This window comes from Atractosteus spatula, chromosome 2 (genome assembly GCF_055471065.1).
Source record: "Atractosteus spatula isolate fAtrSpa1 chromosome 2, fAtrSpa1.hap1, whole genome shotgun sequence".
Taxonomy (NCBI): Eukaryota; Metazoa; Chordata; class Actinopteri; order Semionotiformes; family Lepisosteidae; genus Atractosteus; species Atractosteus spatula.
In genome coordinates this window covers 63,008,980-63,033,127 of record NC_142707.1, presented here as the reverse complement: position 1 = coordinate 63,033,127, position 24,148 = coordinate 63,008,980, and the positions used below count along the sequence as shown (strand labels likewise).

Here is a 24,148-nt window from a genome sequence, read left to right as displayed (position 1 = left end):
TAAGGATTGTTGCAAACTGTAGACCAGGGAACAAATAGGACTGAGAGCATGCACCTGTTCTCCCTCTGGCTGGAGCGAGTACATGCAGAGCTGTACTGAGGTGCATCACGGGTTCAGGACTGAAAGGTGGTGCAGTAGCTTGCCAGACCCATTTGTTAACAGTGCCCTATGGAGGAACAGTAGTGGCCTACTGGACCAAAGCTGACAAGAGGCATTAACACCTGGAGAAGGGAGGCAGTGCCTGGCAAAGTAGCACAGTATCTCCTCACTACGGATGAGAAGACAGCAGCTGCAGAGAGATGGTGGCCTTTAAAGGCCTTGAGTGAAGAGAAAGAGAATCCAGCACCACAGGATAAGTGGGAATGAAAACTCTTTTGCCTGCGAAAGAGAAGAAACGTCTTCCGTGTGAAAGAAAAATAAGAGAAGGAAGGAGTCAGAAGGCCAGTGTCGTCACAGAATGTAGTGCAATTACATTTAAATTAAGAGAGAAAAAAACACTGGACGCTTTAAGAACCAAAGAAAATAATAATAACCCTAAAAATACAACGGTGTTGAGCAAAGAGTACACTGGATACAATACCAAAAATAAAGTGTGAAAGTAAGACTATAACCTTTCCTAATGTGAAGGCATATACAGTATCTTTTGTACTTGTGATGGGAATGGGAATATAAAGATACCAAAAACAAAATAGAAAAGGTAAAAGGGTTTTCTCCTCTTTATATAACCTCACTATTGTGCTCTATAAAACACTCTGTAAAACATCTAAATGAAACTGTTTTTATTAATTACACATAAAAAGTACAAATTTCAGCTGACCTTTCCTGCTGATTCTACTAAATTCTTGAGATTGGTTTTAGGTTTTGTATATTTATTTTATATTTTTGTAACTTTTGAGATAATTGTTTTTGTAACAATAATATTCAGACTCTTACAGAATAGGATAATGGAATGCTTCTGCAGTTGCTAAGCAACACCAAGTGGTAGATGTTTAAATTGTGTATGCTCAAAGACTGAGCTACCAGGATCAGATCAGAGGTCAGTGAAAAATGAGACAAACCTGGCAACAGCAACAGCAAAAAAAAAAACCAACAACAACAAGGGGAAATTACTTCAGAAGATTTACAAAGATACTGAAAAGTACAACAGAAAGACATGATAGAAAAAAAACATGGCAAAACTGATTTACAGTAGGTGAAAAAAACAGTTTTTCTGTCTTTTATTTTATAATTGTTGACAATGAAAGAGTAATGAGGTTAATGCTTTTCACAATATAAAAGTTGTATGAAGTTTCTGACTACTCTATTTTCGTTTTTTGGAGCTCCTGAAGAAACCCTGCTCCATGCGTGAACAGTTTTCCCTAGATGTCTGTTATAAAGGGGGTGAAAACAGTGTCTCAGATAATGTGTGGTATACTCAATCTTTTGATGATTCTGAGTGCAGATATTTAAAGAAAGGTTACCCATGTAGATAAAACCCTCAAACCCACTTGCATAATTCTATCATCTTTTTATATGGTTTGATCACTGTGTGTTACTCCACAATGCAAGAAGAGGCATAACAGGATGTTTTAGAACTACCTGTGGTACTGTTCTAGCCCATTTTCCTTAATGACACACTCATCCCACCAGAGGCTATTCTGGAAGTACAGTATATGCAAAGATGCAAGGTACTGTAGGACACCAGTATACACATACTGTATACAGTAATTTAATGACACTGCATAATCTAGCTTGCATTTTTTTTGAAAGTGCAATGAAACTGGTAAAAACCTTGCAAGCACACAGAGTACTTCTTAATCAAGCACAGCACCCGAGAGCTATGAGGCAGCAGTGTTACCTGCCACTCCAGTATGTATTTTCCATTGTTTTAAAATAGTTTAAGAGGAGTAATGGTGTGTTTGCATTGAGAAATGTTAAAAGAATATTCTGAATCACTCTTACTTGTTGAGTCCAGATATAAAATGGTGTAACACAAAGCTCAAAACAGAGGCAGAAGTTTCATTTTTCCTTTCAATTCAAGGAACCTTTAGAGCCTTTCCAAGGGAATTCTCCAACTGTGGCTTTTTTTCACATTACATCTCTGTTGGCATATACTGTCGATCAAAAGTGCTGTGGACCCTGCTCTCTGTTGACTTCAATATTTCTTTGAGGAGTACCCCTAACATTTCCAAAGGCTTCATACAAATGAACATACCATACGTGGTCAACATCAGCCCAGTGTCTTACAGTATCAGCGTGTTACCAAAAAGTTCCCAGAGGTACTTCAAAAAATCTTGGAAGTGAGCAGTGGAAGAAGGACATGAATCCTGCAATTGACTTACCTTTGGGGGTCAAAAAGCGGTCTCGGCACCACAGATTTGACAAGGGCATCGGGGCGGATGGCTGCCTTTGGTGATGTTTTTGGGCTGGTGTCCGATTCTCCACTTTCATCATCTCCCATGGCTTTGATATAACTCCCACTCCGCATTCTCCTGCAAGGGATTTCCTCATCCTTGTTAATCCCTGGGTACCCTCCCCACTCGTCCTGAGGCACCTGTACAGCATGACAGAAGTGAGATCCTCCATTTGAGTGTCAAGAAGGCATTTCACACCGTAGTTGCATGCGTGCTTTACTGTGAATGCACACAGGGAATGCTCAAAATCACTTTCTTCTAAAATAGCTGCAGTGTAAGTGACTGACAGTTGAAATAACAATTTCCCATACTGTCTGTGTGGCAGGACATGAGCAATTCAATAGGTACAGTATCTATAGCAAAAAAAAAGAGAAATGTTTGATACTAGACCACTACCTGAAATACAAATATAAGAGACCTAGTACATGATAAGAAGATTCAGCTCCTTGTTGCTTGAGTTAGGGCCGCAACCACCTGACTAAAAGGTCTGTACCCACTATTCCTATTTCCTCTTTCTGAAACGGATTGCCTTTTAGTTCTAAATTGTGATCCAGTATCTGTACCCTGGGTTGCACTTTTACCTGATGTACTGTACATGGAGGTATAATAGGTACCTTCCATTACCTTATATACTGTACATGGATTGAATCACTTCTTAATTTCCTTTGTCTTAGACTGAAGATGCTTTGCTGCTTTAATCTGTCTACAGTATATATGACAATATTTTGCCCGACTCTTTCCTATTGCTCTTCTTTTAACCCCATCAAAGACTGTAATATCCTTTATACTTTTAAGTATGGTGTGTTGCAGAGTAACTAAGGTGATTATGTAACATCTCTTTATTTAAGTTCCTCACTTTTTTAACATCCAATCAAGTGTTTTGTTTACTTTTTAATTTCAATAACTTTTTCTAATTTCCGAACTAGGTCTTAGCAGAATCTACATGAACACCTAAAATGTTTTGGAACTCCTTTGGTGTTGTTTCTGGTTGCTACTCCCTCAAACATCCATAATTTGTATTCATTTAGAATCACTAATTATATATTTTATACCTACAATCTACAATCCTCACATCTGCATACAGGGGAGAAGGAGGAAGTGTAGGTGAGTTCTTATGATCTGCTCACCTTTAAGCCGCTTGACTTTTAACATGGTACACAGCCACAGCCCTGCACTGGACGTTTAGCACTGAACAGGAAAGGGGTATCACTTACTGACAGCACTGCGTGTTGGAATATTAGAAGTGTTACAAATGAGAAGGTGTCCTTTGCTTAGACTGTTGATTGTACCTAATTGATCCGAGGATCCAGCCATTTCTCAAATCCAAGTATTCCCACAACATTTTGTGCAAAGAAGTCTCCTGTTCTAGGATTTCAATATTAATATAATTAATTGTAGTTCATATAAAATATAATTATTTACTATTCAGTTCCCCTTATTGTCTTTGTTGGAAAGTAGAAAGGTTCAGCCCTGTCAGAACAAATGGCCTGCAAATGCCTGAGAAGCTGCAGGAGTCACTGAGTTGTTGTAAGCAGAGGGAACCCTCCTGACTAACTGCATTGTACCCTTGGTGGCACTATGTCAGTTGTGAACCTCCACTTGGGGAATACCCCTCACACTCAGCTAATATCATGGTTCAGACTTGAAACCCATGATCTTGTTCAGTCCTCACTGGGGCCATGCGTTTACCTGTTGACTAACTCAGGAGGCCCAGGGATCTGCAGCAAATTCCTAGTGGGTTCACTATACTAGGATATAGATTAATATCCAATGAATATAGATCAGGAAGACCAGCCCAAAAAAACAAAACAAAACTGTGACTGGTTAGATTGTAGAAGAATAGACTCAGGACCTTAGCTTAACATGTTATCCAAAGGATGTCACCTTCTACAGCACAATGGCACATGTACAGTAGGTATAATAGGTCGATAGGTCCATAGGTTGATCTATAATGAAATGTTTCTACTGGCCTTACAATTCCTTATATGTCATCTTGTGTTCATTTTTTTACAATATACAACATTTTGCACGAAGAAGGTGTACATTTTTTGCAAAAGAGCACTCTTTTGTCCCAGACTTTATGCTGTCACAAATTTATGGATCTAGTTATGGATCTAGAACAGGAACTGTTTTATGTTGTATATTGGAATACGAATAAGGTTTTTCACAGGAAGGAAATGCAAATGCAAATGTTTCAGAGTAAGTACATTGTCATTTTACTCAGAATTTTAAATAAACAAAAACATGGAAAGAGCACCGTGTAATGATCACCATAACCTAAAGCACATTTAATTTAAAAAATAAGTCCTATATTAAATGTTTTTTGTAGAAACAGTTTAATATTTTTTCATTTTCTCAGGTTTTGGAATTACCAATTGCTATTCGGCCTGGATTACAACCGATTGTGGGTGAAAGGAAGACTGCAAACCACAAATGTGTATTGTCCAAAATGTTGAGATGTCAGGTGGTCATCCTCCTTTCACATTGCAAGCTCCACAAAATCACCAGCAGTGTTAAACACTAGATAGGGGGGTTTTACAGCTCTGACTGAGAGTCCTGCAATCTCATAAACACTTGGAGGCAACAGGGTGTCACGCCCTCCACATCTAGAGGGCACTCTTGTTCTGTACTGTTCTAGTTTCCCAGTGCTTTACTTGCTCTTCCGGTTTGTCTTGTTGTCTGTGTCCTCCTCCTCTTAAGGGCTCCAGCCCTTCCTTGTTCTGCCCCATTACCCGCACCTGTTCCTTATTCCAGCCCCTCTTTAGTTCCCCCTTAAAAGCCAGATGCAGATGTAATTCGAGGCTCTTCATTGAATTCCGTTTCGTGAGAGCCCGGGTCCTGCTGCATCTGGCTCCGTTATGCTTCTAACTTTCTGTTCCTGATCCTCCCCGCCGGTTCCGACCCGGTTCCCATTTTTTATCTCACGGATGGATCGTCTGGCCATGGACTTTAGCTTCTGTTTTGGATTGCCCGTTTGGACTTCTACGTGGACTGTTCGCCCCGGAATCACTACCCCTGGACACCTGCACCCCTTGGACACGCCCGCTGTCTCCATCCTGTCTCCTGCATGACTTTTCCCCCAGTGTTTCCTCACTAATCCGGATTGTGTCGTCTGCATAGGGCCCGGAAAGAACTGTTTCTTGACAGTCTGGGGCTTTATATTTCCCGGTCTCCCTATCCTCCTCGCTCAGCATTGGGATCTGTTGTCAAGAGGCTCGCCTCACCAGGTTGCCCCACGTCTGCTACCTGAGGGCTTATGTCTCGCTCCGACTCCACCCGATACCTTGAGCCCGGAGCGAACCTCTGTGTTTGCTCTGTTACTGTCGCTACGCATAGGGTCTTCCCATCTCGCCGGTCTCTCTCCACGGCTAGCCCCCGGCTACCATGACACAGGGTCACTGTTACAAGTTAGGGATACTGGTAAAGTATCACCTGACCTAAACCCAGTTTGCTGAGTTTCCACTCTACAGTATGTTAAGATCAGAAATGTGAGACTGAGTGTGGAAACAAATAATGCTGCAATATAATGAACTCTCTGACAACCAAAGTTATATATAGAATGCTCATCAGACTGGAAAGGGTTACAAAGCCATTTCTAAGGATACGGGACTCCACCAATCCACTGTCGGATAGATAGTCTACCAATGATAATGTTGAAGACCACAGTCACTCTACCTAGAACCGGTTGTCCTACACAAATCTCTACAAACACAAACTGGAAAATCATCAAGAAAATCATCAAGAAACTGCAGGCCACTTTTGCCTTGCCTCAACTATCAGAAGACAGCTGAACAACAATGGTGTACTGTACATGGAAGGAGTGCAAGGAGAAAACTAATGCTCTCCAAAAGAAATATTTCTGCCCATCTGAAGTTCGCAACAGAGCAAACAGTGTAGATGATCCGCAAGGCTTCAGGTCAAAGTCAAGAGTCAAAAGTAGAACTCTTTGGCCTCAATGACAAAACTTTATGTGTAACAAAAGCCAAACACTGCTTCAAACAGAAGAAACTCATCCTAACCATCAAGCCATGATGGTGGGAGTGTGATGGCTTAGAGCTCCTTTGCTGCCTCACGACCTGAATGTCTTGCCATCATTGACACAACCATGAATTTTGCATTGTATCAGAATATTCTAGAGAAGCAGAAGATGCAATTCGGTGTTTTACAATGACCTACTAAAAGTCATGTTCTAAATGTTGTGATATTGCGAGTTGAAGATTGCCCCCACAGAGTTATTAAGGCTTAATAACATCTAAGGTTTCAAATATGAGAACTATGTGAGAATCCTAATGGGTTGACAAACATGTTCTCTGTACTGTAAGGCACATGGTGGAAGTACACACTGGATGGAACACCAGTCCATTATAGGGCACATACTGTACATAGGGATGATTAAGAGAAACCTATAAATAGAGAAAGAGCTTTTGAATTTTACTTTAACCATGTATAAGATATAAAATTGTGCAATTCAACATAAATAATATAGTGCTCAAACATGCTCTGCCATATGGAAATAGCCTAGATTTTAGAACTAAAAGCATTCAAGTTGATGAAAATCCAAAATGAGCTGCAAAACATCTTTTCAGTTTCTGTTCTGGATATTAAAAGCATTTTGGTTGTTTTTTCTTAACATTTCTTCCAGCTTGCAAACTCAAAACCACATGTTTTAGGATAAATGTAGACTATTATTTAATTCTTTGATCACCACAAACGTGTTTATTTTTGTCCCCAAACCATCAAAGATCTGGGCTGTATGATGGGCTGAAGTCAAGCACTAATTTCAGCCCATACTTTCTAACGTACAGAGCTACACTTTGATCAGTAAAATCAAGCATAGAGAGCCTGGAACAGATGTTCCAATGCAATGAGAAAGGACTTATATTTTTCTCTTATAATATTAAACAATATAATTAATATGTTTAAAAGATAGAGATTTTCCACAGATTTTGAAATGTTAAACAGGGGATTACCAGCTATTTTAAAAAGTTTTAAATGAGTAAATATTGTTCTTATTTTTATTTTCACCACTGGGATCATCCATACATCTACTAATCTGGCATTTCAAACCAGTACTAGTTTCACAAATTAATAGGTTTTACTGGATAATGTTTTTCAATCTTTACAGAGGTTTCACTTGCTATTTTGTTTGATTACTATGGGAAAATATCACCTGTGCAGAATCAGGATGTCTTGCTTGTGGCAATAAATTAAATAACCTCACCTACAATGCCAACAATTACAATATTTTAATAAGGGGATACGCAACATTATGCTTTCTTTGTTTTGCTATGATTGATATATTGTAATAAAATAGGGGTTGTGAATAATTACATAAGGGAAGATAAAATATAAAACAGAATATCAGGTCTAGACACACCAGCTTGCCAGCTTTGCAAGCAAATTAAAAAAAAAATCTTAAAATGAATAATCACACACCCCTTATTGCTGGGGAACACCAAACAGGACAGTTTTCTTTGTTCTCCAGTGACAGTGTAATAGCAAGTTATTAACCAAGCAGCAACATAAAATGACAATATTTAAAACCTACGTAAAAACTTGGCATGAAACTGATGAACAGGACTCATTTAGTTAGTTTAGTCAGAATTCCTAACAGCACCAAGCAAACATGAAGAATTACAAATGTTAACCCGTCAACAACATGTGGATGGGGGTCAAGGTACAATATGCAGAAGAAGGCTTCAGGTTTCTTAGCTACTGGACACCCTTCTGATGCTAAAGCCATCTTTAAAGATGGAACAGAATACATCTACGGTAAGTAAACTGGACACCATTCATCGTGGCACAGGAATCCAAAAAGAAATTCAGAAACGTTTAAATTAGAACGAAACTGGTGGCAAAGACCAAGGAAGGACCACTAGGAAAAACAAAACAAACCACCTGGTAATTAAATGCATGTACTTACTGTATATGCTAAGAGTATCAGAAACAAGTCACATGAGATAAAAGTTACCACATTAGCAGGTGTCAATGATGCCCTTGGAATCACAAAAACCTGACTAACAGAAATTAGCAGACAGACTGTTCTGGAAGGACAGATGTACATGTAAAACTACAGCCAATGTTCTATCCTTGTTTTATGCTGTGTCAAAAAGAGTGTTCAGGTTCAAAGACTCATGAGCTAGAAGAATCAAGACTCCCTGAATCTGCATTGGCCAGGCATATTAAAAAAAATCCAAGGTATACTGTTAGAAATATGCGATAGACCACAAAATGCAGGTGTTGATTATAACAACTCTTTCCACACTTCATGATGAAATGAAAAATTAATGTGCAAAAACATTTTTTATGGGGGATTTCTCCTAAACTGACATAGCCTGGGAAAGACCTACTATATAGGAATATCAGTAACAGAAAATGAAATGATGAAATTCTAAACATGCTTAATGACAGCTTTCTTACTCAGTTTGCCAAGGCACCAACAAGATGACATACTGTACAATACATTTTCTGTATACTGTTTCTTTTTCTGCCTTTTTAAACAATCAAGACAAACAGAAGATACAGGAGTATGAAAAGGAGTGCTTTATAAATTCAAAAAATACTGTAAAGGAAAAAGAGTATGGTGTAATATTTTAACTTACATATCTGTGAGTACAAGTCTCCTGTATGTTACAGATCTAAGGAAACAAAAATATTCCCTCCAGCTAGGGCACAAATATTGTAAAATGAAAAGATGGAGCCATCTAAAGTTTCTCATAAAATAAAAAAAACTATTGAGGATTAAATTGCTCTCTAAAATGGATTGTAAACAAATACTAACCCTTTTCTTTATTTCAAATAATGGATCACTAAACAAGTAAGAGATTTTTGTAGCTTAGTGGATACTACATACAGCATACACTAGGATCAGTTTTCCAAATATAAGTCAGCAGTCACTTTCTTACTGTAAATCCTAGAGTCAGTTTCATTAATGCTCAAATTACCTACAGTAGATCTGTATTCTGATTTGCCCTCTCAGGTTGTTAAATCTTCTCCTTTCTATCTCTTCTGTTTGTAAGATTACTATTTTTGTACAGTCTTCTTATCCTGTCTTCTCTATTAATAAGGCAGACTCAATGATTTACCCATAATTGGTTTAGTCTTAAAAAATGCTACAATTGCTTAGCTATGTTACATGCTTAAGGGATGTGATAAGACCAATGATAACTGAAGAAACATTCACAAAAATGCCTATTGTCTTAACAAATTGGGTACTGTGAGTTGAATTTTAAACATTCCTAAACCTGTGACACATAATATTAACCTCTCCTAAAAGAATATTGTCTTTTACATTATATTCACATAGAGATATTATTAACAGGAGTGGCTATGCAACAGGTTATGGAAATGTTATAAATGTCTGTTTTTACCTTTTAACCTGATACTTATTCAGAGTCTTAACTGCTATATAAAGTCCCCGGTTTGAGTGGAAACTAGCAGTTCAACACTGACAACAGCTTTATCACCCTGCAATTAATAACTGCCAGCCCACTGAAGCTAAGCTGGTGTGATCCTGACCAGTACCTCAATGAGAGACCTCCTGGGAAGGCTAAGGGTGCTGCTGGAAGAGGTGTTAGTGGGACCAGTAGGTAGCATGTGGTCTGTGTGGGTCCTAATGCACCAATATACTGATGGGAACACTATACTGTAAAAAAAAGGCATCATTCTTCTGATGAGATGTAAAACTGAGGTCCTGACTCTCTGTGGTCATTAAAAATCCAAGGGCGTTTATAAAAAAGAGAAGGGGTGTTACCCCTGTGTCCTGGACACATATCACCCTGGCCTTTGCCAGTTATGGCCTCCTAATAATCCCCATCTGTGAATTGGTTTCATCACTGTTCTCTTCTGCACTGATAGCTCATGTGTGATGTTTTTGACTAAAACTGAAACGAAACAACAGTTAAAAAAGATCTGTTTTAGGGAGCACTACAAAAAATGTTTAAAAGTGAACATTACATAACTGGATGTTAAATAATGTAGTAACATCATCACTCCATTAATCAAAACCAATTTCCAGTCTTGTTTTTAACCAGGCTCCATAAACAATGCTCTACTGAGAAGCCAGTGCATCATGGACCGTTTTGGTCTGCCCTGCAAGAGAGCAGGCTGAGTTTTCCATAACACTGCTCAGTTACCAGGAGAAGCACCCTCCATGGTCTCCTGTTTGGTCCTCTGTGTAGACTCACAGAGTGAGGAGTAGCCTTTTCAAATCCTCAGCTGTGACAAAGCGCTGAGACTGTGAAACTGCTGCTGTCCAGGGGGGAGAGAAGATCTCCGTGTGGCGGCTGTACCCTTGCAATGGTAAGGGACACATTCCCAATCTGGGTTGCTGTTGCCTTGCCTGTGCTTGCCCTCAACACCGATACAAAGGAAGGATGTGAGACTGACAGTTTTTCGATGCTGTGCTGAAAAGGACTGAAACCCTCAGATTCGCTGCCTGCCCAGGTCACACGGTAACTTGTAGGGAAACATCCTCAGGCGCAGCTAGCGAGTGGCAGGGGTTTTGGACAGGCAGTGTCAAAGGCTGCGTGCAGCTCTTCTCCGAGACTGGTTGCTGGTCGAACATGTCAGCGCAGGGACCCCAGGGCCTGGAACACTGACATTAACGCTGCCGGCATTGTTGCCTCTGGCAGGATTACATCTGCTGCTCCTGTTGTCTGCCCAGTTGGCTTGCCGCTCTGTAGTGTCAGAGGAATTATGCCAGACATTTATAGTACATGTTCATGAGGGCTGTTTGTCTGCAATAAGGTGGAGCCTGGGGAGCACAGTATGGGATATGATCCTATAGTTATCTAATTGAGTGAAAAACTAGAAAGAAAGCCAAGCTTTTTTTTTGGTACCAGAAATCAAGTCTAACTTCTTTTATTAAAATGGAGAGGGATAGACATATACAGTACCTGTATAAATACATGTATCTCTCCTACCTACAGTATGTTTTCTAAGGTGCAGGGTAAAAAAAAATCTAGAAGACAGAGAAACATAATAACTTGGCAAGAAATTATTTTATTATATTAAACTCAAGGATCAACTCTCAGATTGAAACTTTAATCTATACTGTATTTACCGCAACAGATTAAAATGTTTTGGCTGAAATACTGCTAATAAATGTAATCAGAATTAAATGACTTGAATAAAATATTTTTTATCATGTTCATTGCAAATGGAAATTGTATCGCGTACATCTTGCAATTTCAGAAAGCAACAAGCAAAGGATTTATAAATGCCGGTAGGGTCCCTAGACAACTGTGGCTTCAACCTCAAATTGTGACTTTTTGGAACTGAAGGATATTTACTTGGCACCGGCCTCTACATCACCCTCTTCATAGTGGTTGTGAAAGCTGTTATTAATTGGGCTGGCTTGGTTGTGCTCTGGCGAATTTCGAAAAGTGGCCCATTTCCACGTTACTCAAAAGGGTTGCCCTCTCATAAGGTGTTTTAGAATGAGGTGGGTGGAAAACATTGATGTTCCATAGGCTTTGACACTTGTCAATTGTGACAAATAATGACCATCATTAGATGTGATGATGAAGGCAGCTGTCAGGAAGAGAACAATCAACTTGAGAGGCCCCATTTGAATACCATACTTATCATGCACAATTTATAGAGACATGGAAACCATGTGTTAATGTTAAATAGGCTGTTAAAGACAAATACTGTATGTGGGATAATTAATTTTGTAACATAGCAGAAAGCTTTAAGAAGCTTCAGTATGTTGTAAGGGAAATAAGTAATCCTCTAGAAGAAACTGGACAAATACAAAATTTGCAGTGCAGGTTGTTAATATTCTATATTGATTTCTTAAATGTTTGCTAAATGCTGAATGAAAGATTGAAGTCGAAATTTCCCGAATAAAAGCTGAAATTCCAATCCCTTTCCTAATGGAAATAAGCATTGCGTCGACTGTTATCTACAATAACAAACAGGGGAGGGAAAACAATACATGATGATGAGTCAAGAAAGAAACAACAACAACAAACATTGTTGTCATGAAGCACGAATATAATTTATACTGAGTAAATCAAAGGCAAAAATACAGTATCCAAAATGTACCTGAGGATTAACAAATCAATTAGGTTAAATATAAGGCAAAGGAGAGCATTTTCTAAAATGATCAGAAAAGAACAGGACAGGGTCAAAGAAGAGGGGTACAATTCATTGTAAGCAGACTTAAGGAATGGGATTAGAAAGGCCAAGACAGAGAAAGACGTAATGCCATGAAGGACAAAATACTATTTTTTAAGTATTAAATAGATAGAGGCAGAAGTTTAGGTACTAGAGGCAGTCAGAATAAATTAACAAAATTGAACAAATCTCCAGGGCTTCATGGTACCGTATGTATTGGTATTGTACATGGCGTTTCCTAATTTAAGGAAAGACATGATGCTGTTCATAAGCAAGTGATAAACCTTTTCCAACATATTATACGGTGCCTTTAGTTTTTGAGAAGTTACTCATAACATTACTAAGTTACTCATAAAAGATGAATTCTTAAATTACATGCAGCAAGCATTCAGGGAAAAATGTTTAGATACTGAATTGGTTAAAAAATAGAAAACAGAGAATACATAAAAGGGTGAATACTGAACATGGTAATATAATTAGTGGTTTACCAATAGGATAAGTACGAGAGCCATTGCTTTTTCCTAATTTCTACTGTACCAATGATCTAGATTCTGTTATAGACACTAAACTTCTTAAGTTTGGAAATGATTCCAAAGGACACAAGTGGAAGCTCTCAGTAAGTGCATTTAAAGTAAATGGGTGATGGGAATATACAGTATAATTTCAGTGATGTAAAAATCTCTCTAAGAATTCTTATATTAATTAAAAATAACCTCACAATAACTTGTAGGTGGTGTTTTTTACAATATATCTTACACATACTGTAGCATTCTGATTTCTGTTTTTCTAAAGGTGGTTTCTAAACTTATGAGAGCAAAATAAATAAATGTTTTACACAACTGCTATATTTTTTAATGTTTAAGCCTCTCAACTGCTAAGATTTTTATTATGTTTCAAATAGATTTTGAATTACTGATTGAGTACCCTCCCCCCACATTAAAATTACATGGTAAATGAAAATATCAAAGAAATTGACTGCTGCCTCAGCTCTCTAGCTATATATTCAAGAGGTGAAAGATCTTTACTGAGTTCCAGATGTATTTCACAGTTCAGCAACCTAGACCAATAATTTCTCAAGTACTTTATAATTTTAACTCTCCCTCAGTTCTCCCTCTGAATTAAATATCATATAAAATTTTTACACCTCTAGATTAATTTTAGGGGGGATGTAGGCATATGTGTGGGATGTTGCCTTGGAAACCAGAGATGAACTGGACTCACTAATATGCATCACATAAATGTAGCACTGTGAGATACTGAGATTCGGAGAGACTGGATGTACAGTATGAAAAAAGTGTATTAAAATATTAAAATTGTAAACAAATATATAAGAAGGCATAATTTAGACTTTCAGGTAACACTGTCCCCATGTGAAAGTCTTTTGGTTTCTCTGCATCTTGTTTACACTTGACATGGAATGTGAGATGATTTGGGATTTACAGGTACAGAGCTGGAGAAACTCTGGTCACTGCAATCAGTATATTTAGCTGTTATCGCATCAGAAGCTCTGATTTCAGTGTCAGAACATACTGTTCTGTACTGTTAGCTACAGGCTGGGAAGGACCTTCCCAGAGTCAGCATAGAATAAATGCATTGGATTATGTTTTTTTTTTATTTATGCAGAATGTAGGCATCCATGTGCTGTTAGGAGACACAGTATCCCATGTCCTCAAGCTAGCTTTCTGCAACTACAGTGCTTTTTTTTCTGCACCTCAACTGAAAATGGGGTTGCCACATGCTTACAGAAGCAACAGTGTGAATGGTAGGGTCTGACCTGCAATAAGCAGTACATCCCTGGTAATCATACACTCCATTTTGCTCCCATTAGCAGAGTGGCTTTAAGTGCTATTGCTGTTTTAACCTACTGTACAGTACATGTATTGTTGTTCCTAATAAATGCCTTCAGGGGTTATAATAAAATGTTCAGGGTAGCCTTTGCCCTCCCTGGAGTTATGAAACAATTTCGTTTTTGTTAGAAACCAACTAGTATAGATTAACAGGAAATGAGGTGTTAACAGAGCATTTACTATACAGTAGTTCAGGTGGGTAGCTGCGTCAGCATGCGTAGGCTGCAAAGGAACAAGTAATAGTTTTATTCCATGCTGAAAAGAGAAGAAAGAAAACACAACATTTCAGCTGTGGAGCCTTCTTGGGGTGTGAGCTCCACAGCTGAAATGTTGTGTTTTCTTTCTTCTCTTTTCAGCATGGAATAAACCTATTATTTACTATACAGTATATTATTAGTATTATTTTTGCTGCTGTTGTTGTTTAGTAGTAGTTGCAGTAGATTCATCTTTATTATGTTTCACCATTTGCAGTTAATTACTATATATATACTGTATGCATATCTGTATTACTCAGGTCACAGTGTCAAGATAAAATAAACTCCTTGAGTTTAAATACAGTGTTAAGGAGAAACTGTGGGGTGCTTATGATAAAAAAAATTGGGCACAAAACTTGCTGTATTGTATCTGTCATATGCAAAAAAACAGGCACAGGTATGATGCTTAACACACCATTAAGGAAGCATTAGATGAAAAGATTTTTTATGCTAAAGGCATAATTAACCTGCATTTAATTTATTACTTTGCAGAATGGCCCTACACTTTTTATTTGCCTCATTACATTTGTTTTTTAAATAAAATCTTTACAAGAAGACAGAATTTCTATCAGGTCCTCAAGTCCTCAGGTCCTCAGGATTTTCTCAAGTCCCTCAGTATATGTGGTAAAAATCTCAGAATTTCTCATACAGTGTGAGTATTGTGCGAAACCACTAAGAACAATAAATATAACTTAAAGTGTAAAATTTCAACTGCAAGAGTATTCTCTAACCAGATAGCCATACTGTATATACTGTACGGTGCCTTGCAAAAGTGTTCAGACCCTTGCATAGTTTTCACATTTTGTTGCTTTAAAGTTTGTAGTCATGACACTTTGAAGTAGTGATTAATATTTATTGCATACACAACCTACTCCACAAATGCAAAGCAAAAAACAAAAAGAAAGAAGTAAATACATAATTCATATAAAAGAAAAACAGAATGTCAATGACTTGGTATGTATCCAAAGGCTCTGTGTGGCAAACCTAAATTAACTTACTGCAGGTTTACACAATTACCTAAGCTAAACACGAGCAACACAACTAGTTGAGTGGCCTCTGTTGGGCAATAATAGTGGTTCTTATGTTTTCAGAATATAAACATAAGAACCATAACCATAAGAATATAAATCTGTCTCTGTAAGGTCCCTCTCTATTTGGTAGTGAATTTCAAGAAAAGATTCACTAGATCAATGAGCTTCCAAAACAACTTAGGGATACAATTGATCAAATCTGGGTATAAAAGGTCTAAAAACTTTTTACCAAGATGGTTAATATCTCTTTAAGCATGGAGAAGACTATTGTTAAGAAGTAAAAGGGATTGAGACAAACTGGGAGCTGGGTAATAAAGAAACTGGTTAGGAATGCAACTGTGAGGCTGACCGAACTTTGAAAGAGTTCATGTGATAACAATATCCCAGTCACTCCATCATTTCAATTTCAATTGAATGAAGCTGGAAAAGAAACATCTCAAAGCCAAGCCCAATTGGTGTTTTCAATGTAAATGATACCGCAGACTTGTGACAAAAGCCTTTGTGGTCAGACAAGACAAAACTGAAACTGTGTGCTCCTAATGAAAAGCATTACATTTAAAGCAAACCCAATATAGTGCTCCACTCAGTCAAGAACATTTCTACATCTACATCTCTGCATGCTGACATACTGTCAAACATGGTGGTGGCAACATTATGTTGTAGTTCTGCTTTGCATCAGTAAGGATTGGGAAACTTGTAAAGATTAATGAGAACATAGATGGGACAAAGTGCTCAAAGTAAATCTCAAAGGAAAATGTTGTTCAGGCCTAAAAGAAAATTCTCTTTTCAGCGGTACAATAAACCAAAGCATAAGGTGAGAGTTACACTTGGGTGTCCTTAGAATAGGAAAGTAATAGACTTTTTGCTTAAATGATTAACATTTTTAATTAATAACTACAGGTTATAAAACCGTGTTCTTTTTCATCTCCACGTAACATTGTTCCATTTATTCCATTTTTATTCCAGAAACAATTCAATTTTTCTTATATGCTCTATGTCTACTTACACCATACACTTCTTGTTTTCCAATTTTCATTCTTTTTGATTTCGTGTAATTCATTTGGACCTTTTCTTCTTATTTTTCTTATTTTTGTTGATGTTTTTTTTGTATTTGTATTTAACTATGATCATGAGGGCGTTGGGTTGTTTTTGGCTATTTGTAATTATTTTATTGATTATTATTTGCCTTTATAAACCCACCTGTCCCCCAGAAAGAAGAAAAAAGACAACAACAAGAGGGCACCAACTGCAGACCTTGGGGGTGACTCCATGAACATGTAGCTCTACAGGGAGAAAGGGTTTATAACCCCTTTTTTGGGCAATCAGATGCTAAATATGTAATGTCACAGATGAATACAGCCGCGCGGGTGGTGTTTTGTTAGAATCCAAGTGCAAGAGACAGGAGTGTGAAAAGTGAAAGGTGATAGTGAAGTAATTGATTACTGGCCGGCAGGGTTTAATCAGTCCCAGCCAGTCAGTAATGGGAATAAAAAAGGCACGACGGTCCCAGGAGAAGCCAGCTAACTACATCCCCAGTGAAAAGATGCTGCTGAACACACCCCATTGGTTGGGAAAAAGGGAGTCTCAGGAAAGAAACCGAATAGTGAGACCCCTTGAAAAGGGACCTTACTGTAGATGAGAAGCCCTCAGGAGTGCCAGGGGTGCAGGTCAATGAGCTTGAAGGTTGGTGACCAGTGAAAAAAATATGTCCGGAATGGAGAGAAGGCCTGAATCTGAGACCGCTTTGTCAGGCGATGTGGAGGGCAAGAAGCTGAGGCTGTTTCACCAGGCAACACTGGAGCTGAAGCTGCTGTGCCGGGCTACGCCGAGAGCCGGCTTGGAGTTGAAGCTGCTGCACCGGGCAATGCTGAGGATGGAGGCTGCTGCATAGAGTGAAGCGCTGTCTTGAAGCTGAAATTTCAGCCAAAAGGAGTCTGCTGGTCAGAAACAGGAAGCTTCGGGTATGGAAGGAACAGAATGGTGAGCCTCCTGTGAAGGAGCTGGACTGATTTGAAGGGCAGGCTTAAGGCCGCCGAGGCTGCTGCACAGAGCGAAGTGCAGGCTTGAGGCCGCCGAGACTGCTGCACAGAGCGAAGGCTGGCTTAAAGCTGAAATTGCTGCCAAACACTGTCCGCCTGTGGAAAAAAGGGAGCCTCGGGTGCGGGAGAAACCGAATAGCGAGCCTCCTGAAAAAGGGCACCACCAGGTTGCAGGTTGAAGCTACAACTTTTGCACAGAGTGAAGTGCTGTCTTTCTTAGCAGAGATATGTGGAGAATGAAGAAAACCCGGGGTGAAGTGAAAAATGATGACGCACTGTCAAAGTGGTCCCTCAGCTTTAAATAGAAAACCATGAATTGAATAATAAGTAGGAAATTGCTTTTTAACACAGATCACAAAAAAAGGGATCTGGTAACAATCCCGAGGGCTCGGTAACTGTGAGCCCTCATGACAAGATGGTGCTTTATCAGGGCAACTGCTACCTGAAGAACTCTGTCATAATAAAACTTTATTGTTTTAACATTTTATCTGTGCAGTATTCATTTTCAATAGTCTGTAGTAATTAAAAGGATTTTTAAAAATCATTTTGGCTTGGGAATCTGTCCTCTCTTTTGAACCTAGGAAGAGAATTTGACAATTTATCTTTAAAGGGAAAACTATACTGAAGAGTTCATTTTAATTTCACCCCAACAATTGTTCTTACAAAAGTAAATGTCCTTGAATGGCACAGTCAAATCCTGACTTCAATCCTATTGCAAATGTGTGTAGACACTTGAATAGTGCTGTCATAAGCAATCCCTAAGCAACTTGAGAGAATCTGAGCAAATCTGCCAAGAAGAACTGACAAACAGTACCCAGTTGTTGTACAATGTTGGTAGAGACTTACCAAAAGAGTTACAGCTGTAAATACTGACAAAAATGCTTAGCCAAATACTGAGCTCATGGGTCTAAGTACTTATCATTTTTTATCTATGACATCTACTGTAAAAAAATACATTGGTTAAATATACGGTTAAAAAATACATCATTTTATAATTTCAGAAAAGGGAACATCATGGCAAGTGTCTGAATACTTTTGCAATGCACTTATTTAACTGTTCTTTAAGGTTTTCTGACAAATGTATTCCTTATACCCCCTGCTGAAGATGCTTAAAGAAGTCCACAGACTTTCTTAAATGGTTAATTTACATAATATATGGAAATATGCAAACACCTCATGGGCTCCACAGTAGCCTAGGAATTTGTATATCCATCTGCCAAATAAAGAGAAACGTATTCACCTAATGCAGTTTGTCACAAACAATAAAATGCATAGTGGTGAGATGATTCAATTTTCAAGGAGTGTTATTTTAAAAAAAAATGTAATTTTCAAATGATAAATCAAATAAAAGTGCAAAAGAAACTTTGTAGGGTTAAGTCATTTTCAGTTATACATGTTCCTAAATTTTCAGAACATCTACAAAATGAACAAATATGGAAACTTTTGACTTTGGCACCATTTGGAGATATAAAAAAAAACTCAAGACAAAGAGCTGACCACAAAGAGCATAGTAGAGCAGGTCACAATGTACTGTATCTTAGGAGGAAATTAGCTATAGCCATAATATTCCAAAAAGTATATACAGTGTTATACATTCATCGAACAGTGCAGTGTATCACATTTGTGACTCGGTACTGATCTGTGGAAAATCCTAAACAACAATTACCCCCTACTAATGCAACAATTACTGTACTGTATGTTGAAAATCTTCAATGGGGTGAAGGAACCAATTTTGCTGAGAACAACACATTCATTGCTAAACAAATGTTTTTCATAAAATTAAAAATCTGTTTCACGCCTTCTTGTTTTTCAGGGAAGAATCACAAATCGGGTTTTCTTTGTGAAATACATCCACAGTCACTAAGATTAATATAAAGCGACAAGAATTGTGTCGACCTCATTACAGTATTACAGCACAACCTGTATATAAACAATTTAGCTCATCTATTTGGGTGAGATTGTGAAGAACAAGCTAATACTCATCTGAACCTCTTAAAAATGAATATATATTTATTTTAACATTATCAATTGAGTAGCAAGTATGGCTCCACTTCCTATTCTTTCCCCAGGTTCACTCTGTCACCTGACATAATGTAAATCACCCTTGGTGAAGCTGTCCTTCTTTATTCAAAATTCTCTCAGGTTGTGTGGGTGCACTCTTCACACATTTAACATTGCCGTGGCCCATTGGTGCAGTTAAAGAGGATTAAGGGCAAATGTGTTTTCAGGTCATTCTCTGTATGTAATACTCCTGAGAGTGAATGAAAAGTGCAGAAAAAAGAATGCTTGGGCTAAATACAAATGTAAACAAATAAACATGTTAGCACATGTCTGGCTCAGTTTGAAATATACATGTAATCATTTAACTAATGGAATATGTTGTATCCCTTCAAAACAGAAATAAAGAAAACCTCAAGCTTTATTTAGCTTTGATTTGTTTCCACTCGAAGCTGTTTTATATTCATAACCTCCTTCACACATTCTTTAATGACATGTTGTCTCCTCAGTACAATCCACCTGGGCAAGACAACACAGTAATTAATTGCCTAATTAAACACTGCCACATTGCTGTATGAGCCAAGCTATTAATGCCTAAGCATCGTGCTCTTAACATTCAAACAAGAATGAGAAAAAAATATCGCACTTGTGTGGACTCAGTGATAAAGATGAATTACATGATTAGTTACCATGTTGACTTGATGAGATGGAATATACTGAGTTATCAGTCAGCATGGCAACTGTAACCAGGAGAATACCCCCAGAATGAGCTAAGTACTTGTTTTAATATTTATATTTTTTTAGTACTAGTCAGTAACTAGTGTAACAAGTAATAGTTCCAACTGGTCAAGTCTAGCATTCGTTTTAATTGCCTTAGTCAACCAGTTGATTTTAGCACTATCACATCCTGTATTTACACGTTGCCCATAATGCTATCTTATATTACAGAGTATTGTCACCCTGATAAACTCAGTTTAACAGGAGGAGGTTTCAGAGCCATCATGAGTGAAGTACCCCATAATGAGTGAAGTTTGTCTGTGGAAGACCAGCAAGGAGAGGACAGTGAGGAAAGACTACAATAAAGACAGGCCAAACAATCACATATGGTCCATCCCCAAGGCATCCTGAATGCCCTCTCTCTTTTTCTAGCCCTATTATTCCAGCTTCCTGCAGTATGTTTCTTTCTGCTCCATTGCTCCCCTATTATGACTAACAATAGGTCTTCTCTTCTTTTCTCACTACCCACCTCATTCTATCCCCCTCAATCTATTTCTTCCAGCCGGTGTTGAAATTCTTCTAAAAAAATACGTTTCCAGGTAGAGTGAAAATGTTTCCACAAATTTTTCAATGCATAAACAAAAGATCATGATTAAGGTCACAAACAAAAGGAGGTCATTTGGTATATGAAGCCCATTTATAGTAGATAGTAATTAATTTATCTTTGATCTTATGCTGGTTGAGCTCTCTTATCGAGGCATCACAGATTAGACCCTGGGTCATAAGTGGGATTCGGATTCCCCAAGCAGTTGTGCAAACCTGGAGGGGCACCATCAGGAGAAGAAGGAAACAGTCCTCTCTCAGCATTAGGTAAATACAGCTTCCCTGACCCTTGTAACCTTGTAGTGCTGTTGGGGAGGGACGTGCATCTCCATAGGTGCTGAACCTTCAGTTCAGCAGGTTGTGTTCCCCGTGAAACAAGCAGCTCAAAGGAGGGTGGTTAGAAGAGTCTTCCTACAATTCCTCAATCTCCCCTGTGTGAGGCTGCAGATTTTGTAGTTGTGGAGAGAGAAAAAAATGTAATTCCAAAATTGTGGAGTATAACACAAAACAGAAGTTTTTTTCTATTAATTAAAAAAACAGCTATTTTATCTCAAATATCTGTTCCTAATCACAGTCGTCATTGGAATTAGCTACAGTATATACAGTATATTGAACACAAACAACTCCCTTTGCATTTGTCTCAAGCATCAACCTGAATCTCCATGTGGAAATTTTCAGGGAAAAAAATTTCTTCAACTATCCTTAGCTCTGGATTCCTCAACATCCACCAGTCCTCTCTCTGTTAACCTGAAAAGCGTAATAGTACCTCATAGCTGGTTTCCCTTTCGCCTACCAAATCTGGATTCCCACAGGACAATTTTCATTTCATATCAGCATGACCTCCTTAGCAGCTCACCAAAGTATTCGAGACCATCTAATTAAGAAACTTGTTTTTTTTAAATACATTCACACCAACTTCAATGTGCTGAAGCAAACTTTTCTACAGCTGAGACATAATCATTCAATGACCACATTTGTTCCTTCCGTCTTTGTTGGTGAACTGGTGGTTTTAGGGTTAATACACGTTAATTTGGGGCCCTAGCCTCCTATAATCAGAAGGCTATCCATTTATCAAGCAGTTTAAAACAAATAATCCCATCAAATAATCCAAACATTCACAATGCATTCCATTTTTGGATGTTATTGTTTCCAGTGAAATATATCTGGTAGTATAATTTTGTACAGTATCTGTCTTCAACTTCAGTTAAGTTGGTGAAGTCAAGATGAACTGTGATCTAAAATATTGTGGGTCTTCAGACATTTTTTAGAACTTTACTGTACATACAGTTCTTTACATATACAGTAGGTTTACATATAGGTTCTTGATTTAGTTGGGGGATGTGTTCTTGAAAGTGCTGCTTCAGACAAAAGCACATTAATTAAAAACTAATTTTATATAGGAAAGCACGTAAACAGGGACAAGTGAGTTCCAGCTCCATTCCCAACCTGATGATGAAATTGCAAATAAAACAATATTTAAACACAAAAATATATTTAAACACATATTTATTCTTTAAACATGTTTATAAAGTTGTACTAAAAGTCATTTTAAGAAAAAAAAGGAAAAATTGTTGTTTTGTAGTGTGTTGTGAACAGTCCAGAAAATGCATGAATCGTGCCTATACAGTAAATACTGTCCATCTGGACTGCAATTTCATCTTTCATTTCTTTTTAATACAGTAAATTCAATAAATGCAATATAAACTTAAGGTATGTACTAAGACAGTACATTTTTTTTACAGATTTATGTAATAAGCATAAGACAGTAGAGATGTTTTACTTTATTAAATTCCTTATTACCTAATTATTTGTCTATATGTTAAGTATATTTATATTATTTATGGATTTTATTCTACATGTCAGAAAATGGATAGATTGTTTTATTTTTGTTATTTCATTGTTTTAAGCATGTTTATGAATCTGTACATTTAATAATAGCAAATGTACTATATTCTAATATTTATTTGCTGTCTGACTTCAAATAACACACATCTTGGTATACATCAGAAGGAGGATCTTACTACAGTATATACTGTATCATACTAATCATATTGACTAATTAGGTTTACTAAATTATTCAATAATGTTTGGTGTTGAATCAGCCAAATAACTTCTTGTGAACTTGTTACCAAGACCTAAGGTCATTAAAAATGCTTTTAAATGTTTTTAAGGATTACGTAAATTCAGTGATTTCTTGACTTTCTCACTACACAATAAAACTTATGTGCTTTGGACAAGGAAAAACAACAAAAAATGATTTTACCCAGTATCACCTTTAAAAGTAGTCCAGGTACTCAGTACCCACAGTCTTTCACCCTTGCTCCCAACTATATTTCCTTGTCCGTGCTCATAACTTGTACTATTTCAGGTGCTCTCGGGAGCTGTCAATCATCTTCTAACAAAGCCGACTTCAGCTCTGTTTTAGCCTGCTCCGGATTTCTCTACTCTTGACAAAACCTGAAACTCCCCTGACAGTTCCATCAGCCCAGCTGCTGATTCTCCTGTCTGTCTTATTCAACTCTGACGGTGTTCCTGGACAGACCAGACCACTTCTCTCTCCCTTCTGACTATTTTAATCCTGTCTTTCACTTTACCCACCTTTGAGCTTCATCCTCATTATCCTCTCCAGCTTCTTATCATTGTGTTTGCACTACCCCCTAGTTCTCTTATTCCTTTTCCTGACCTTGGTCTCCCTTTTTCTTTTGTCCTCTCTCTTGCTATCTGAGCAACCTTGGTGACACCAATATTCACCTCTCAAATCTCAATCCCTTAGATGGATTGGGTATCTCCAGGTGAAGGGATGGAGACTTATTCTGTACAGAAAATATAACTGCCATTGTACTTTGTAGAACAAAATCTTCGATGCACTTAAAAAATGTGCTCATACAGTGTTATTGCACATCAAAATAAAAGTTCCTATTCTCTATATTATCATAACAACAAAAGACAAACAAGAGGTGCCCATTTGGATCCATTCAGCTTGGATATGAAATAATCTTGACATGGTGAACACACTATACTTTCATTTAAGTGAATACATGATAGTAAATAATATTAAAATGTTGACATGAATATACAATAACTAAAAGTAAAGAAATATAGCTATTTAATGTACTATTTTCTAGAAATATTTCTAGAACTTGT

At 37.7% G+C, this 24,148-nt stretch overlaps 1 protein-coding gene across 1 annotated transcript in view; it reads right to left on the bottom strand.

Moving 5' to 3' along the window:
- Window positions 1–5,448, bottom strand: part of dlgap2a (DLG associated protein 2a) — an 87,008-nt gene extending 81,560 nt beyond the window's left edge. Inside the window, exons 1-2 of the mRNA XM_088936432.1 lie at window positions 5,296–5,448; window positions 2,322–2,533 (exon numbers count right to left, since the gene is read on the bottom strand). Coding sequence (XP_088792558.1) covers window positions 2,322–2,533; window positions 5,296–5,448 — 365 coding nt within the window. The remainder of the gene's footprint in view (window positions 1–2,321; window positions 2,534–5,295) is intronic.
- Window positions 5,449–24,148: the final 18,700 nt, after the last annotated feature.